At 35.1% G+C, this 17,090-nt stretch overlaps 3 protein-coding genes across 4 annotated transcripts; 1 reads left to right on the forward strand and 2 right to left on the reverse strand.

Moving 5' to 3' along the window:
* Positions 1-285: 285 nt before the first annotated feature.
* On the reverse strand, positions 286-5,623 carry LOC103993556 (soluble inorganic pyrophosphatase). 2 transcript variants are annotated; one of them, XM_009413657.3, is made up of 9 exons: positions 4,619-5,623; positions 3,599-3,726; positions 3,483-3,511; positions 1,783-1,848; positions 1,499-1,606; positions 1,275-1,340; positions 1,074-1,194; positions 881-962; positions 286-655 (listed from the first exon to the last, which is right to left on the reverse strand). In XM_009413657.3, the coding sequence occupies exons 2-9, from the start codon at positions 3,720-3,722 to the stop codon at positions 613-615; spliced, it is 639 nt and encodes a 212-aa protein (XP_009411932.2). In that variant the 5' UTR covers positions 3,723-3,726; positions 4,619-5,623; the 3' UTR covers positions 286-612. The 2 variants fall into 2 exon arrangements, with proteins under 2 accessions (XP_009411932.2, XP_009411934.2); XM_009413659.3 differs by having other exon boundaries at positions 3,599-3,739.
* A 149-nt stretch (positions 5,624-5,772) lies between these two features.
* Positions 5,773-11,492, reverse strand: LOC135587226 (uncharacterized). Its single transcript, XM_065078372.1, has 7 exons — positions 11,220-11,492; positions 9,772-9,801; positions 9,166-9,264; positions 8,681-8,789; positions 7,071-7,377; positions 6,939-6,993; positions 5,773-6,095 (listed from the first exon to the last, which is right to left on the reverse strand). The coding sequence occupies exons 1-7, from the start codon at positions 11,346-11,348 to the stop codon at positions 6,021-6,023; spliced, it is 804 nt and encodes a 267-aa protein (XP_064934444.1). The 5' UTR covers positions 11,349-11,492; the 3' UTR covers positions 5,773-6,020.
* Positions 11,493-15,699: 4,207 nt separating this feature from the next.
* On the forward strand, positions 15,700-16,885 carry LOC103993555 (uncharacterized). Its single transcript, XM_009413656.3, has 3 exons — positions 15,700-16,200; positions 16,276-16,365; positions 16,435-16,885. Exons 1-3 carry the CDS (start codon positions 16,030-16,032, stop codon positions 16,765-16,767), a joined length of 594 nt encoding a protein of 197 aa, XP_009411931.2. The 5' UTR covers positions 15,700-16,029; the 3' UTR covers positions 16,768-16,885.
* The last annotated feature ends 205 nt before the right edge of the window (positions 16,886-17,090 follow it).

Raw genomic sequence — 17,090 nt, forward strand, 5'->3', positions numbered from 1 at the left:
TTGGCCTCTTATCAAAACAAGGATTCAGAAAATGGAGTATCAAATAAGGTTTGTAGGAACTGAGAAAACAAAAATTCAGCCAATTTATGCTCGGATGATGATCTATTTATATCTAAATAAATACACCTAATGTGGTAACATACCATACATGATCTACAGCAACCTCGTACTGGCAGCAAATAGGACCGAGCAGCTGAGCAAGTCTTCTTACAAACACTGCCACCAGAAAGGAAAAGAAACGATAATTTGACTACTTTACCTCTTTACTAAATCAATCTTACCATATTAAACCAAGAAAACAAGCTCATATTAGAAATACATACATCAACAAGCATTCCTTACATATCCCTAGCACAACCATCCAGTTTCAGCTCGTTGCCAAAATATTTTAGAAAAAGCTGTCACTTAAATTAAACTGTATCCTTTCTCAGACTAGGACTTACATGGTTTATAAAATTGTTTCAAGTCACAAAGTGAGAAAAGATTTGATTATCTTATTGCAAACTTCGACCCCTCTCATCAGATCAGTGGGGGAGGAGGAAAACTTAGCAAACGGCACTGACTTGGTAAAGATTAATAACCAACATAGTCAATCCAACAAACTCTGCCACTCTACTGCCTCAGACTCTGCAGGATATATTGAGCATAAAGGTCCCTGCAAGTATTCATCAACAACTATAATTAGATTATCACAATTAACATAGCACATAACTCTTCTTAAAATATTACATAAAGCCAGTGTTTGTGGAGTTTACATCTCTAATGGTTTTTCTTCTAAAGTTTTTTACAAACCATAATTGTGTTCATCAGGAAATGTATCGACCCATGACCAAACTTTTTGCAATGTTTTCACTTGTATATAATGCTTGAGCTGACTTACATTGAGTACTGGATGGCTTCACGGGCAGTATCTGCAGGCAAGAATTCATTGACTGCTACCTCTTTGTTCTCATTCTTCTTGTCTGAAGATCTTGTCAAGGATTCTAGCATTCATTCCTCCTGGGAAAAAATGCGAAGCGAGATTACACCAGAAGCCTAATTAATATATAAAAAGATGGGGCATGACAGGATACAGTCTTCAAAAAAACGCCGTATCTCAGCAAGGCGATGGGGAGACAGCTCATTGAGATCATTGTAGTGATGAAACTCAGGATCATTAGCACAGACTGCAATGATCTTATCATCTTTCTCTCCCTAAATTCCAGGCAAACCAGTTTGAGCACTTTAGTTCAGAGCCATAAGATTCACAATTTGTTCTTTATCCAAGTCATTACCTGATCAATCATAGGCATGAGACCAATGGCCCTGGCTTGTAAAAAGCATCCAGGAAGAACTGGTTCCTGTTCAAATATTTTTTATTTGCAATAAATACTAACAATCCTCATAAATAAAAAAGCAATCACTATCTACAATTGACAAGGCCTACATATTCAGTAAATCAACAACCAACAGACTCCACAGGTATAGTGCAAAATGGCTTTAAGCAATAAGGTTCGACCTGCATGAGGACCAAAACATCCATTGGATCATTGTCTTCACAGAGTGTGCGAGGGATGAAACCATAATTATGAGGGTAGACTACTGACGAATACAATACACGATCAACCTGGGAAGTTTGCATCGATCGGATTGTATCAGCAGAAAGATTTTGGGCAACAGAAAAACGGATAAAAGAGTCCACCATAATATATGCGACAAAGTGAACTAACATCAGTGTAAATCTTAACCAGTAGCTGTCTTGTGGAGCTTCATATATTGAAGATTGTTAGCACATAAACACACCTTAATCAGACCTGTCTTCTTGTCAAGTTCATATTTGACTTTACTTCCTTTTGTTATCTCCACAACCTATGCCAATCCACAAAAGGATATGATATTGACTAAACAACCACAGAAACTAACAAAATGATTTGAAATGAAATAGTAAGCAGTAAATGAGAATCTTCCCCATCATTTTAAATAAGAGATATTGCTAGGTTTTTGTCCTCATCAGTGCAAAATCTGTCTGCCTAATGGTGTTGAAATTTCCCCACCAACGTTGCTTGAACTGATTGGTAAATGTTGGTGCATCTATTGCAATTTACTTGAAGGTAAATAAAGTAAGTTTCTTTTGAAAGTGTTGCCTGATAACATCCTTTTTCCAGATTAACGCAGGTCGGAAACAAGAAAAGAGAACATGTCAAAGAAGCATGACAGTGGAAATTTTCTGAGGCACATGGGGAAAAAAAACAAAGATAGTTGAAACAGAGCGACAGTCAACAAGCAAGCAAGCTGTGGTTAAACCACAAAATTGATCAGAACTTCCTGATGTGGATAAGCTACATGAGAGCCTGGCCTACAGAATGGAATTTGGACATTTTGGTGTAGTGCCTAACAGAAATTCATAATTTCATATTAATGACTGCAAAACTTGAAATTTGCCGACATCCAATAATGGATACTTTCAACATGCAAAATTCCAACTTTATTGCATGAACTTCATGCTGGGGAATATGCAACACTTCTTCACATCATCAAGTAAAAAAAAGAAAGAAAGAAAGAAAGAAAGAAAGAAAGAAAGAAAGAAAACTTTGCTTACCGTTAACTTGTTAAGACAACCAACTGCTAGATTGCAGGAGTGAATTTTTCTCATATTTTAATGAACTAGTTGTTTGAAATCAAATGCTGAAGTTTTCTCCAACTTTTTCTTCCACTTCCTTTAATGATTGACATAAATTTGATTGCAAGGTAGCAAAGAATGCTCATTATCATTGTAAATATAAATTTGATTGTTTATCTTCTATCAATCAGAAAGCTTACTTCTCAGAACTTGTCAGTACTAAGATCTACATATTTTAAATCAAGAAGACCCTGACAACGACAAGGGCTACAAATGTGTTAGCAAGGGCTATTAAATAAATAGGCAAAACCATAGAAATGAATGTTAGATTACTGTGGCAAATTCTGAGGCACCATGCAACTATTTGAAGATAGAAGAAGAAGGATTAGAATAAGAATGAAACAAAGGAGTGATTTGAATATATTTCTCAGAGATATATTCAACTTTTATGGCAGATAGAGAATTTGATTGCAGCATTGCCCCCTCTCTTAGTCTCTTCTAATTCTTTCTGAAAATTTAAGTTTTTTGGGTATGTTTTGATCTGTTCCTTCAAGTTGCCATTACTCCAAAAGCTCCTCTCATCTGGTGGAGTAATTGTGCTTATGTAGCATCATTTTTCTTTCATGTGTTTTGAGTTGTTCTCTCAATTTTCCATTACTCTGATAATTTTTTTCACCCAGTTAAGTATGTGCTTTTCTAGCCCCATTATTCTGCTCAACTTTTCTCTATGTGTGCTCAAAAAGTAAAGAGAAACATACTCTGATCAGATGTGGGTTCTCAATTGGCATCAGTTCCATTTGTCAAGTAAAACCACTACCTTCACTCTAGTTTGATTTTATATCATGTCGAGTACCTATATGAAATGAGTTCAAAGAATACTTACAACATTAAACACAGCAGGAGCACCAGGACCTGCATCCAAATTTGTGTTTAGTCAGTCAATTAAGGTTGTTCCAAATTAGCAGATGCAAATGTTACCGCTGTGTATCAGACACTGACCTATTTCAAGATCATGCCAAGAATGCGCAGCAACCGATTTCCTCGACAATGATGATAAAATTCTTTCATTCAGCCGTGGAACTGGGTGATTCTCTCTCGAGGCAGTCTCATTTTCTTCACTCATGTTTCTGTATTGAAAATCTAGTACAACATGTTATAGCACTACAAGATCCTTTTCATATCAAACATTTTTTCGAGCAACTAATAAACAAATACATATAAGGTAATATAGCATTTAAAAAGCTTTGTGCCTTATCAATCTTTAAACAAAAAATCTCCAACATGAAGATGGAAGATGACCAATGTCAAACAAAGTTTCAGGGTTCAATAAAAAAAAAATTTCTACCATGAAAATTGATTGATCACTAAGCTGTCATCAATTATGCTAACTTGTCAGATAAGAATAGCTAGTTTGCAAGTAGAAAAGTGATCTTAGCAGTTAGCACTTCATTTTGCATTTATGTTAGTTCTCTTGCCATAAGAAATAATGCTTATGCCATGTGGTCCATGGAAGAGTTATGGAGAGGTATCCTTCACTTCAATTGACAAACATAATTTCATAATACTTCAACTCACATATTAATATAATTCAAGAACAAAACCCAGAGAATGTAAATATATTAGCATGATGTCCCAAAGGAGAAAGGAAGGGAGAAAGGAACAGAAAGGTGATTCCGGAAACTAAGACGAAGATAGCAGATCGCCCGTTCATCCGATCTTTGTAAGCAGGAACGAACCAGATTGGATTTACCACAGGCAAAAGCATACTAATTCCCCACAACAAACAACGAAATCAGGCGCACAGCATAGGGATCGTGATGACAACTCGAGATCGAGAACCAGCTCGCTACAAAACGAACAGTAAGAAGCTAAACAGAAAGATAAATCACGGAATCGAGCGGGAAATGGGCATCAAATCGCATGGAAGAGCGTGCAACCACAAGAAAAGTTGCAGGAGCATCGATCGCAAGTAGAGAAAGAAAAAACCAGTGCAAGAAAGGGCATGGGGAGGAGTCATACCTCGACGAAGGAGCCGATCGAGTGCGAAGGGATTCGAATCAGTGACCACACTATAAGGAGCTGCCACTGAGCTTCTCCCTTCCACTTGCGTGCTCGATTCTCACAAATCATGATGAGCAGTAATATTCCCAGTACTCTTATCATTTTCTATGCCATGTTCTCCATCCAAATGCTGCCAATGCAGTACCAGAACCTTTATTCGAAGTTCTAGTGATCTATCTTTTCAAGCCGTCAATTATTTTTTCCCCCTCTTCTTTAATGGCCTTTTTCTACCTTCCATGGATGTAGGGTTTCTGCCTTTGGTTTTTGGCGTGGCTTTAAACTTGTGGAAGCAAGTGGAGCATTCCAAGGCAAAAAGATAAACCAAAGAAAGCAGGAATCTCCTCCCAGAGAACGAAGCAAGGTGACGGCCGAAGCCTGATTTGATGCAGCTGGTACTGCAGGAGGCGACGAGCTCTCATCGCCTGTGGTGGCAGTGCCGAGCTTGGCAGCCCAGTCGGCCAAGTTGCTCGCGCATCGGCGGTATTTGTTGAACCCATTGCTCGCGCCGCCGGTTGCCGAGCAATACTGCACCTGTCTTCCCCCAACCCCCACTCGGGATCGCAGCTCATACCGGCATACAATGTGTTAGTATATCACTACGGAACAACCTATACCACTGTGGCAGCTCAACGCAGGCTTTATGTCCCACAATAAAATTAATCTGTCACTACATTCCACAGTAAAAAAAAATAAAGAAATAAATTTACATTATCCTCGATAAAATTATTCTCTGCGATTATTTATGAAAGAACATTTCGCATATATGAAGGTGGCGATATATATGAAGCATATAACATGAAGTTGAAGTCAGGCATGGAAGCATCAAAGAGTTGAAGGTTGCATTATTAGAAAGCATCAATAACGTAATTGTCATCACCAATCAAATGGAAACATGCAACGAGGGCTGTGGATAACTTACTGCGATCTGCTTCTAAGAAAAGCTAACCTTGTTCTGCAAGTTCTGCAAGAAAAATCTGTACAAGAAAACATTGCAACAATATGAAGTTGAATAGATACAGTGTTATGCGAGTTATGTTGTTTAAGGATTTGTATAGAACCAACATGAAGAATCCCTCAAAGAAATAGGACATATCAAGGCAAATGCACACAGATACAGGAGCATCAGATTGCCCATGCTTTGTATATGGGTTAGGTTGAGATTCTGATACAATATAGCGTACAGATTTGGAAGAAACAAGGGGTGTAAATGTTATCAGACCTGAAAGTAAGTTTCAGCTTATGAAGAATTAATTCTACATCTATTTCAAGTGGAGAACAAGAGCTCCAAAGAACTGAAGTAAAATATGTGAAAAATGAAAAGAATGAAGTGGCTATAAAAAATATCCATTACACCCCCAGCTTATGTCGTCTTGAGGACACTGCAAATAGAGTTGTATGCATCGACACATAGCTTGAATTTCTCAGCTGCCATAACCTGCATCAAAAGGTTATATATTAGTTACAGAACAAAAAAGCCAACCACTTGAGCATTTGCAATGAACCAACTGCTTCAACGAAGCCAATTATAATTACATTTTTCAGGCCATATTAATCATGCCTCTATGCATTAGTGATTTTCTTAAGCTTGAATGTGCCTGGATCTGTATATGCTCCAACTGCTTTTTTTTTTCAAATTTTGGAAGGCAAAGGATCAGTAGTTTGGCCACATTAAATGAGGTAATGATGTGCTTTCCTCTTTTCTAATTCGTTTTCATTTTTCTACTTCACTGCAGATGTTAGAAACTAACAGTAGAATCTCGAATGAAAGCACTACGGGAGATGAGAGAGGACTATAAAGCTTTATACAAGACCTATTAAGGCACTTGGGTAATGATTTCCTCGACAAAGAAAAAATCCTATACTAATTTGAGCTATTCTTGTTTTATTAAACTCTTTATTCTGCATATTGAACTTCATTTATCTTCTAATCAATGGTTATGTATATCTTACTGCCTCCAGCTCTCCAAACTTAATCAGCTAGTCCGTTACACAATCTCTCATAGTGCACTATATAAAATTTTTATAATAGGCATATCATATAGAAAAGGATAATAAAAGGAAGCTGCAGTCTGCTAAACACATGCTGTGACCAATATGTAAAATATGTGAAAGGGTAGGAAGTGTTACCATATAATTTCAAGGTAATTTCAAACATGTGCAAACAGATTTTGTTGGTCAATAGTTTCAACCAAGGTTCATTTACACGGCTCAAATCCTTGTCCTGATAGCGTACCAATGCAGCTATAGCACATAAAGTTTTCAACAAAGAAGTGCTGACCTGTGAAGGGCCTTGATGCTTGTCAGGATGCCACTTCAAAGCAGATATCCGAAAGCTGCATGAAGCAGAAGTTTAATTAAGCAACAGAGAGTGGTATCAGATCTACATGAAGAGAAATTCTGGAGAACTCACGCGCTTTTGACATCATCTAACTTCAGGGGGCCTGTTGGTGTTAACCCAAGAGCAACCCTATGGGAATGTGAGCCCACATCAGTTAAGTTGTCCTCGTCATCGCTTTCACTCCATACTCTGCTTCGAGTTTTTTCCCATCTAGATTCATTCTTCCATTCAAATTGTGTTCCTGACTTGCTAAAATGACACCTCGCCCACGACTCAAATGACCAGGTAAAACCTCTGTGTCCACCAAAGACAGTTTCATAAATTGTCTCCGGGTTATCATAAGAGTCTTCATCATAGGAGCTGTTCTTTTTCTGCCTGTCTATTCATTCAGCAATGGGAAGTAAAGATGTAAGATATAAAACATAACTTATGTTTTAACAAAATCAAACATCAATTAGCAATATATGAAAATTTGTAAAAGAAAAAAGAATTCCACATTAACTAGCATGCAAAGCATCCAAAATGTCAATTGCGCACATCACAATTCCACAGTACAACAGAATCACAAGTAATACAAAGATCAAAAAAGCCTTCTAAAACAATGTTGCAAGTTGCAACTACTGCATGAACAGTGGGCGTCCAACATTCCAAATAGTTTAGTCTACATTCTACAAAAGTTGTACCACAAATACTCAACAGACCAAACAACTTCAGCAACAATCATTGTTGCTGCTGCAAATTGTTGCCACCAGTGACACCACAACCATTATCAGTTCGCCACCACCAATATCACCATTATCACGACCATTTGATGGCTACTTTACCACCCCGCCTTTGCAGCTTAAGTTGAAACCAATGTTCCCATCATCAATAGTCCTATTACCTCCATTGCCACTTACAATACAGCTTCTGCCATCACCGTCAGTGTTATGCCATACCAAGACAACTACTTCCATCACTTTAACATCACAGCAGCTGCTTCCATCACAACCACACCACTATGGAGACTCAGTAAAGAGGAAGATAAACAAAGAAGGGAGGATGTTTTCTAGTTTCAATATGTATGTATACTGTGAACATTTTGCCATGAAAATTTTCTAAAAGTAAACAGATTGAAGGCAAGGATTTCAACTAATTTTGTGTCTTTAACTTATATATTATTCTGTAATGAACTGCCAAATATAGCAGTGCCATGTCCTTGTTTCTTCATCATAGCACAGGCTGCAGAATTTTAACGTAGTTGGCAAAAGTCTATCAAATGAAGGTCATATGATCATGTAGCATTATGTTCTATTTGCAACAAAGCAGTAAATATAATAACAGAGCATGAAGGAAGGACAAAATTAAATGTTAACGTTTGTTATCAGAACATTCCTACTCAGAACCACAAATTGTCACCAACATACTGGATAGTGAATTAAAATCATTAATATAATTGTTCTTTCAACTTCAAATTAGTTAATTAAATAGCATCATAAATATGATCCTCTTAAGTTCATCATTACCATCGATATCAAGATTAAGGCATCATATATTTTTTTTCTAGAATGAATATGTCATCCTTGTAAAGCAAAACTTGGACAATACTAGTTCGGAAACAATGAAACAAAATCTAACTGTTAAAGGTCATTGAAATTCGGACAAGAGATGACTATCCCAAAAGATTATAAGAAGCAACTCACTTCTTTTGCTGCCATGATTGCATTTTCCATGGCTCGATGAACTGTGGAACTTGGCTTTTCCAAAATTTCTAGATATTGAGGTGTCATCGAACCCATGTATGTCTCTGTCCTAATAGAAAAAGCCAGATGTCAGACAGACAATGAAATAAAATTCCCAGAAGTAGGGAATCAAAATCATTAAACAAGTATTCTACCAGAAGTAATTGATAAGAAGAGTGCAAGAAGATAGAAAAAAAATGGCAACATGCCAGAAGTCCAAGATTCTTTAGATTACAATAGATGTATCACCTGACAGTTCTGCTTGGATGGTTTTCCATAAAGAAGATAATCTTTTAGAGCTTTCTTTATTTCAGCACGCTTTTGGCGAACTGATAAGAAGTAATTACTTCTACCAGAAGTAATTGATAAGAAGAGTGCAAGAAGATAGAAAAAAATGGCAACATGCCAGAAGTCCAAGATTCTTTAGATTACAATAGATGTATCACCTGACAGTTCTGCTTGGATGGTTTTCCATAAAGAAGATAATCTTTTAGAGCTTTCTTTATTTCAGCACGCTTTTGGCGAACTGCATATCTCACATATGTCTGTCCAAAGTCTGGAGTTAGAACAACCATAACATATAATATATTGAGAGAAGCAGTATCTCTAGTAATTCTGAATAACTGAATAGCTTAAACTCTTCTGCAGCTCATACTAATACCTATAGGAATTCTTTTCTTTTTCAATTTTGAACAACAAGAACTGTCCTACAAGTATACTTTTCAATAGACAAAAAATGCTTGACTCATTTACTGAACTTTTATGGTCCAGAATGATACTTAGAAGAATATTTTTTATCATTTTAAAAAATTTTGAACAACCTAAATTTGTCCTAGAAGTAAAATAGTCAGGAAACACTATTGCTTGTCTCATTTCATTATTTTATTATCAATCTATCCATCTCAAGGATGCTAAGTTAAGATTCATGACTTCTGCAAATCTGTCTGTAGGTCCACTGACCTATGTGGATGCTATTGACCTATATCACCAAAGTAGCAAACATGATAAACACAACAATTGAATCAAACGAGCATGGAAGCTTTATATAATACCTTTGATGGCTTTGGACCACTTTTATCAGCCTGAAAAAAAAAAGTTGTGCAGACTGCAGAGTGAGTATATTTAGATTGTAAATATATACTGCAATATCTATTTGAAGGCACGAACAGCAACTTCCACTACAGTTTAACACATGCCCCCAGAATGCTAAAACAAAGAAACCCATTGATAACAATAATAGCAAGACATTCAAATGCAAAGGTATAATTAAATAATGGCCTTGCAGCTATTCAGATTATTGAATTTACACCACATAAAATTATCAAAAGGACAGCCCAAAACTGAATTGAACTTAATAAGGTACCAGAAATATTTATTACAAAACAATGTCCAAGAAATCCACTAACTAATGACCTATTGCAAATTTACTAGACAGTAACCATTATATGGAGATTAAAGAGATAGACTTGTCTTTGAAGCTATATAACTGAACCAAACAATAACACAATAAAATACTTTCTCCAATGTCTCGTTTAAGTGAAAGAAGATGCAAAAAACTGCTGATAGTTATACAATCCATCCATGACAAATTAACACCATGATTAACCCTATGAAGTATAAACTAGTTGCTTCAACTACAAACTTAGTAAGTCAAACCATAAGTTTTGAGCCTCATTTTAGCTAAGGTTTAAACTAGACGGTTAACAAAGGCATGCCTTCTGCACCTGAATTGTAGGCTCAGGCAATAAAAGGGCCCATCTTGCTTTGTAACCTCTACATGTTCATGTACTGACCACGGATGACTTAATTGAAAATTTTAGGTTAATTTCAAAATAGTGCATCCATCTAAAGAGAAGGAAGGGACATGATTAGGTCCACCTCATATTGGAAATAGTATTGCTGCTGTCGCCTACCATTTCATTCTTCCTTTTTGTATGTATTATCTGCCCATATGCTATTATACATCTTAAGTTTATAGTTCCCATCCATGCTCTACTGTGTATCCACATCTTGCGCCATCTCTTGAATGAAACTATGAAAGCTTTCAACCTTCACATAACAATCAATTCTTTGCGAGTTGGTACTGAAAGGTTTGTCTCGAGTTCCTCGTTCCAAAGTTCCACAATTCATAGTCCACTTAGATAATCAGGCATCCACAATATTCAAATAAGTCGCCAAAATTCTAAGGCAATGAACAACGCTGACCTCGATTCCGAATCACTACCATCTAAACTCACTCCTTTTCCATCATTTGTCAATAATACCACCTAAATCACTGCATTTTCCATGTCGATCGTTCTCATATGCATTCGGCATAAACCCCGATTTTATCACATAGGTGCCACCCCGAGTTGTTAACAACATCCGCTCCCCCTCAAAATGAAGGCACTGTTACTTTCCATCAGAAAAATCTACTCCAACGGACACAAAAGGAAAGCAAAACGAATAAAAAGTTCACGGAAACAATACGTCAAACGAGAGTGGAGCAGAGAAGGCCGACCTTCGAATCCCACTTGCTATTCCACTTTGCGAGGGTGATTGGAGTGGAATGGAGCGCCGAGACCCGGTGAAACGGGCTGCCGAAGGGGATCCGCACGATCAAGACGCTCTTCGGAACAAGTGCTTGCATGATTTCCTCCGAAGCTCCAAACGGGCGACGAGAATTCCCCCCCCCCCTCCCCGGGAGAGGATGGTCGCATTTCAATCTACCCAGTGGGCTTCCATCGATCAGCGGGTAGCCGAAACCTTCGGCATCTCTCTCTCCCCCCTCCCCCAATTGGACGGCGACGACCCAAATACGACAATCAAGTACGTTAACGAATCTCAAAGCGCATGGAGGCAGACGCGACGGTGTGGATGGGAGCTGGCCACAATGATACTTTCCATGTATCTTTTTTATTACCCAATCTCAATCTAATGCCAATTTATTATGTGTGCATTTTGTTATTTGATATAAAGGTTTTATAAAACAAGATGAGGTACAAATTACTGAGTGAGATTATGCCTGATTTGTTGATTTTATTTATGGTGGGTATAAAAATACCAAAAGTTTATTTATGATATGTATGTTGTGAAAGAGTCTAAAAATAATAATAAAATCTTATTTTATTGTGTCGAAAATATAATTTAGGTTTTTTTTTTTTTTGCACTTTAGGATTGCTAAATCATGTAGGAGACAATATATGAGGCAACATAAGCATCATAGTATTTTTTTGATTTTATGAGAGATCATTCTACTATTTGAATAATGATGCATGGGAAATGATAGGTTATCTTCTACCAAGCTTAATTATATATTTATAGATAGTTAACTAAGATAGAAATTATATAAAGATTATCTCTTTAGTATTTTTATTATTATTAAAAATATATTTTTCTTTAGTTACGAAAGACGCTTTCCTATGAATTCAAAAAAATTATCATGAGACACATCAATCATACAACAGTGCATTAATCAATAAGTGTTTGGGAAGGCATTCAAAATATACATTGAGCCCGATGTATATTTAAAATATGAATTGATATTTGATAATTTTTTTTCAAATCATATTTGACATAGATATTGTATTAAAAATACTCGAATGCTATGCTATATTAACGGAGCATTAGTGTTTCAGCATTTGTAGGAATACTTATGTAACTTTCTAATTTTCCATAGTACCTATGATTTTGTTTAAAATTATAATATTATCAAATAATTTAATAGAGAAATTAATATGATTTATATTTTTATAATATATTTTTTAATTTGTTTTTTAAATATACATTTATTTATATGATTTTTATTTATTTATTATATATTTAGATCATATTTTTTTATAAAATTATATACATTTATTTATTTTATTTATTAATTTAAATAAAAAAAATGTATTCACTTTTGAATAAATATTAAAAATATTAGAAGGGTAATTCTTTTGTACACTTTAGGATTCCTAAATCACACAAGAGACAAATATATTATAATCAATGATGATTTTATCTTTCTTAACATAAATCAAATTATCATAAATAATATGTTTATTTATTTAAATTATTAACTTCATTATTTGTATAGTATGGTTAAGAAAAAAATCAAAATTAATTTTTAATCATGTGAATAATTTAATTTTTTTTATCGATTAATAAATAAATAATTAGTTTATTTTGTAATGATGTAATTTTTATAAAGTAAATAGTTCGAATTATATTTTTGTGTCTGAATTAAAATAAAAAATATTATAATTATATCTTTGTGTGTGAAAGTAAAATTAAAATTAAATTTATCCTTGTGGTCAAGTATAATCTAACCTATGTGATATAACTTATATTGTCAGACATGAGCCAGCGTATATGGCCAAGTATGACTTAGTCTATGTAGTTTGATACAACATAATCCATATGATCATGAATGGTCTAACTCATGTGACTATGTATGATCTAACCCATATAGTCAAGCATGATCCAATTCAGTTATAAGGTTCAACTCAACTCGTGTGTGAGACTTAGCTCAGCTCATGAAGTTAGGCTTGTCCAACTATGCAACTAACGTTAGGCACATCATCGACCTCTCTATCTAGCCCATTATACTTCAGCCAATATGCTACTTAGGATAGACATGTGCAGTGCACATAACCCATCTAAGGCTCAAGTGCGTCGGTTCGGTATAGGCTAGCAACTATGTAATATAGTTTAATTTCCTCTAATTTTATTGGTTTGAGATTATTAATTAATTAAATTTGATAAGTTTGATTAGTTCAAGCTAGTTCAAGATTATTCCAGACCAACCTAACTGGTTTAAACCCAATTGACTTAAAATTAATCAAATCTAAATTAGACTGGTCTATAGTGTTTCCAAATTGATTATAAGGATTTAAAATTTATTTCATTTGTACCTAATTGAGTTTAGCTTGATTTAAGTTAATTGGGTTATTCCAATTCTAATTTTAAGGACTATTGAGACATTGATGTCTTTATATCTTTATGATTTAATGAATTTAAATTTTTTATCTAGAGATGTCATTTGAAAATGATTATTAATTTTTTTAATTTTTAGATTAAAATGATTATATTGATGTGATTATGCTAAGTAGTGAGAAGTAAAATGAGCTATAGGTCTATCAAGGACCACTAATGAATAATCTAGCAAGTCATACATTAAACATGGTTCCTTATAATATTTTATCATACTACTGAAGTATATGTGTTGATTAATGAATGATCATAGTTGTTTATGTATCCCAATTGAGGGTAGGTAGAGTGATTTTCTTTAGGGATTAGTAAACTGTAAGACATGATGGTTAGATGATTTTTTCATATGTTATTGAGAGGAATATATCCCCACTTGGGCATGTGAGGGATCTATAGTTCTTTTTATCCACTATTTGAAGTGCAATGTAGTTTTTTCTATCCGTTAGGGGAAATTTATCATATATAGTATGTCTTCTTCAGAGAGTGCTTTTGTTATTTGAAGTGCACTATCGGATATAATGTACGCTTTTGTTATTTAACTATTTTGTATGTGATCGAGATATGTTATATGTGACCAATGTATTATTTTAGTTAATGTATAATAATAATAATTATTTTTCTAATATATAAGTTTCTTAATGAAGTTACATGTTATCATTTTATATTAAATTATTAATATATATTTTATGAATATTAAAGATTATTTTTATAATTTTACGGAGATTCCTACCGACTTATGTGGTTGCTTATATAAGCAATCTTCTATTTTATGATAAATTTAAGACTTGGGTGGAAAAGATTTTTTTATCACTTATGACCAATATTAAAAAGATATTATTATTTTTTAGTTAAAAAAATTAATAATGTAAAGATAAAAACATTAATTTAGATATATTTTTTTTATAAATTATGAATAATAAAATGATGATTTTTTAATAAATTATAAAACAACATACATTCATTTATTTTATTTATTAATTTAAATAAAAAATATGTATTCATTTTTGAACAAATACTAAAAAACATTAGAATGATACATTTATCATAAAATATTAAATATAATTTTATCAAACAACACTTACCTCAATACACATTTTATACAGTTAGAGAAAATGATTTGAATGAATGTGTAGTTGTGAATGGTTTGAGTACTTGATAAATAACAAATGAATATAGCATTAGCATTTAGGATTTGCAATATGGTTATGTAATTTTTCAAAATTTGAAGGTACCATTTAATTTTATCTAAAATTACAAGATTGTCAAAATAATTTAGTGAGAAATCAATATAATTTATATTTTTATAAGATAACATTTTTTATTTTTAAAAATTAATTTTATATTTATTTATATGATTATATTTTATATTTATTATATATTTAGACCATACATTTTTTTAATTACATACATATATTTATTTTATTAATTTAAATAATAAAAATATAAATACATTTCAATAAATATTAAAAATATTAGAAGGATAAATTTATCATAAAATATTGAATAGACTTTTGAAATATAATTTCATTAGACAACACTTACCTTAATATATATTTAAAATATAACTTTTATCTGTTGTTTACCAAACACTCGAAGCATTTTATAATTATACGTTCACTCAAACCTCTTTTTCATATTAAAAATATAAATATATTCTTAAATGCAGCATTACTCTTTTTAATATATCATAGTGCGAGTTATTCTCTAAAAAAAAGATAATATGGATATTTGTTTAAATAAATAAATTTAAAATTTAAAATATAAATGTGCTAACTTAATAGACTCTTTTTAATACATCATAATGAGAGTTGTTCTCAAAAGAAAATTAGATGGGTAATTAAATCTACCTATTTGTGTAAATAAAAAAATTCAAAAAAAAAACTGTAACCAATTTATAGTGTTGGATTGGATTAAAAAAAGCTTTAAAGATTTCTAAATTAAGCCGCACCATAGAACTCATCAATCGCATAGCAATGCATCATGGAGGAGTACCATACACAGCCTTCCTGCAACCGGCCACAGCATAAAATACAGACGATGGTGTCGACCGGCCACCTCACGACGACCGTAGTAGTATCATTCGATACCGTGTGACACCCACTGTGTCGCTCTCCTCGGAAACCATGGCGGATGTATCGAGTTGTCCGGCCGCCACACGACCCCACACCCTCGTTTCTTTATCCAAAGCCTATGCTGCCTTGGAAGACGCCCCTCGGCAATGAAGCGGACTCTTACATGGCCTCGTTTGTGCCGGACAATCCCATCTGTCTCCACTCACCCATCACCACCTCCTGTCTCCTCCTCTCTCTTCTTTTTCTTCCTCCATTCTTCGCAGAGAGGGGAGGGAGGGACGGAGAGACATGGGTGCGTGTGCTACCAAGCCGAATGCAACGGAGGGAGGAAGCGCACCTGTGACGCGGGAGGAGACGATGCCCGAGGAAAAGAAGGATGATGTCGTGAAGGAAACAGGGGGCGGCGGCGACGACGGAGGGGAGACCGACCGCCGGTCTCTCGGCGTTCTGATGAGCGAGGTGAAGCGACCGCTGCTCTCTTCTTCGTACTTTGGATCCATTGTTAGACCACGTCATTCTGTTCTCTTGGTTTAGGTGGAACTTCGGGAGGCAGCACCTCCAGAGGAGCAACCCAAGGAAGAACACCCCATTGAGCAACTCCAAATCTCTGCAACAACTGTGGCGGTAAGATCTGTTTGGACGAAGTCAGATACATTAGAAGCAAACTAAGACAACATCTCATGCTAAACACAGGAACTTGCAGAAGCTGAGAATTCAGCTGTGCTACTTGCAGAGCACGAAACAGCAACAGCCGCTGCTGAGAAATCAACTGCAGTCGTAGAACAACTGGAGAAGGTTGAAGATGATGCTGCGAAGCCTGAAACCGACGACAAACACACTGCAATCGTAGACAAAGAACCTGTTGTAGCAGCTGCTGTTGAACCACTGAAAGGAGACGATCACGCAGCTGTTGAGAAGCCAATTGCAGCGGCACAGACGAGCATAACCACTGCAGCAGAATCTGAGGACGACCCAAAGAGAGGAGAACCAAATCCAACAGCATCGGAGTCGAACGCATCGGATTGAGGGGTTTGCTTTTCTCGAGCATGGTTTGATCCTCGGTGTTATCCTCTTGTAGTGTGTCTGTGAGTCTGTTCCTCGTTGATTCATTGCAATCCAATTTCGAGTTCTCGGCTTCGTCTTCTCTATTGGATTCACACTTCGACGTCAGAAGCTGAAGCTTAATACAAAGAAAAACCAGAGAGAAAGTCAAAGAACAAAAGCGAACTCTTCCATTAGAACTCGTCTTGAATCCAATAATAGATTACCCTAACTTGATTTATGTGGTTCGTGTGAACCCATCATGCTCAAAGACGGCGCCGACGGCTTGAATACGTGAACACAAACTT

The sequence above is a fragment of the Musa acuminata genome, chromosome BXJ1-8 (genome assembly GCF_036884655.1).
Source record: "Musa acuminata AAA Group cultivar baxijiao chromosome BXJ1-8, Cavendish_Baxijiao_AAA, whole genome shotgun sequence".
NCBI classification, from domain to species: domain Eukaryota; kingdom Viridiplantae; phylum Streptophyta; class Magnoliopsida; order Zingiberales; family Musaceae; genus Musa; species Musa acuminata.

Bases quoted from the DNA above. Each gene is read 5' to 3' on its own strand.
- LOC103993556 (XM_009413657.3), bottom strand. From the start codon at position 3,722: ATGAGTGAAGAAAATGAGACTGCCTCGAGAGAGAATCACCCAGTTCCA. The intron at 3,512-3,598 runs GTCAGTGTCTGA...ATTTGGATGCAG, and splicing joins TTGGCATGATCTTGAAATAG to GTCCTGGTGCTCCTGCTGTG. The intron at 963-1,073 runs GTATCCTGTCAT...CAAGATCTTCAG, and splicing joins ACGGCGTTTTTTTGAAGACT to ACAAGAAGAATGAGAACAAA.
- LOC135587226 (XM_065078372.1), bottom strand. From the start codon at position 11,348: ATGCAAGCACTTGTTCCGAAGAGCGTCTTGATCGTGCGGATCCCCTTC. The intron at 6,994-7,070 runs GTGAGTTCTCCA...TGCTTCATGCAG, and splicing joins TTAGATGATGTCAAAAGCGC to CTTTCGGATATCTGCTTTGA. The intron at 6,096-6,938 runs GTCAGCACTTCT...CTTTTGATGCAG, and splicing joins AGCATCAAGGCCCTTCACAG to GTTATGGCAGCTGAGAAATT.
- LOC103993555 (XM_009413656.3), top strand. From the start codon at position 16,030: ATGGGTGCGTGTGCTACCAAGCCGAATGCAACGGAGGGAGGAAGCGCA. The intron at 16,201-16,275 runs GTGAAGCGACCG...CTCTTGGTTTAG, and splicing joins TCGGCGTTCTGATGAGCGAG to GTGGAACTTCGGGAGGCAGC. The intron at 16,366-16,434 runs GTAAGATCTGTT...TGCTAAACACAG, and splicing joins TCTCTGCAACAACTGTGGCG to GAACTTGCAGAAGCTGAGAA.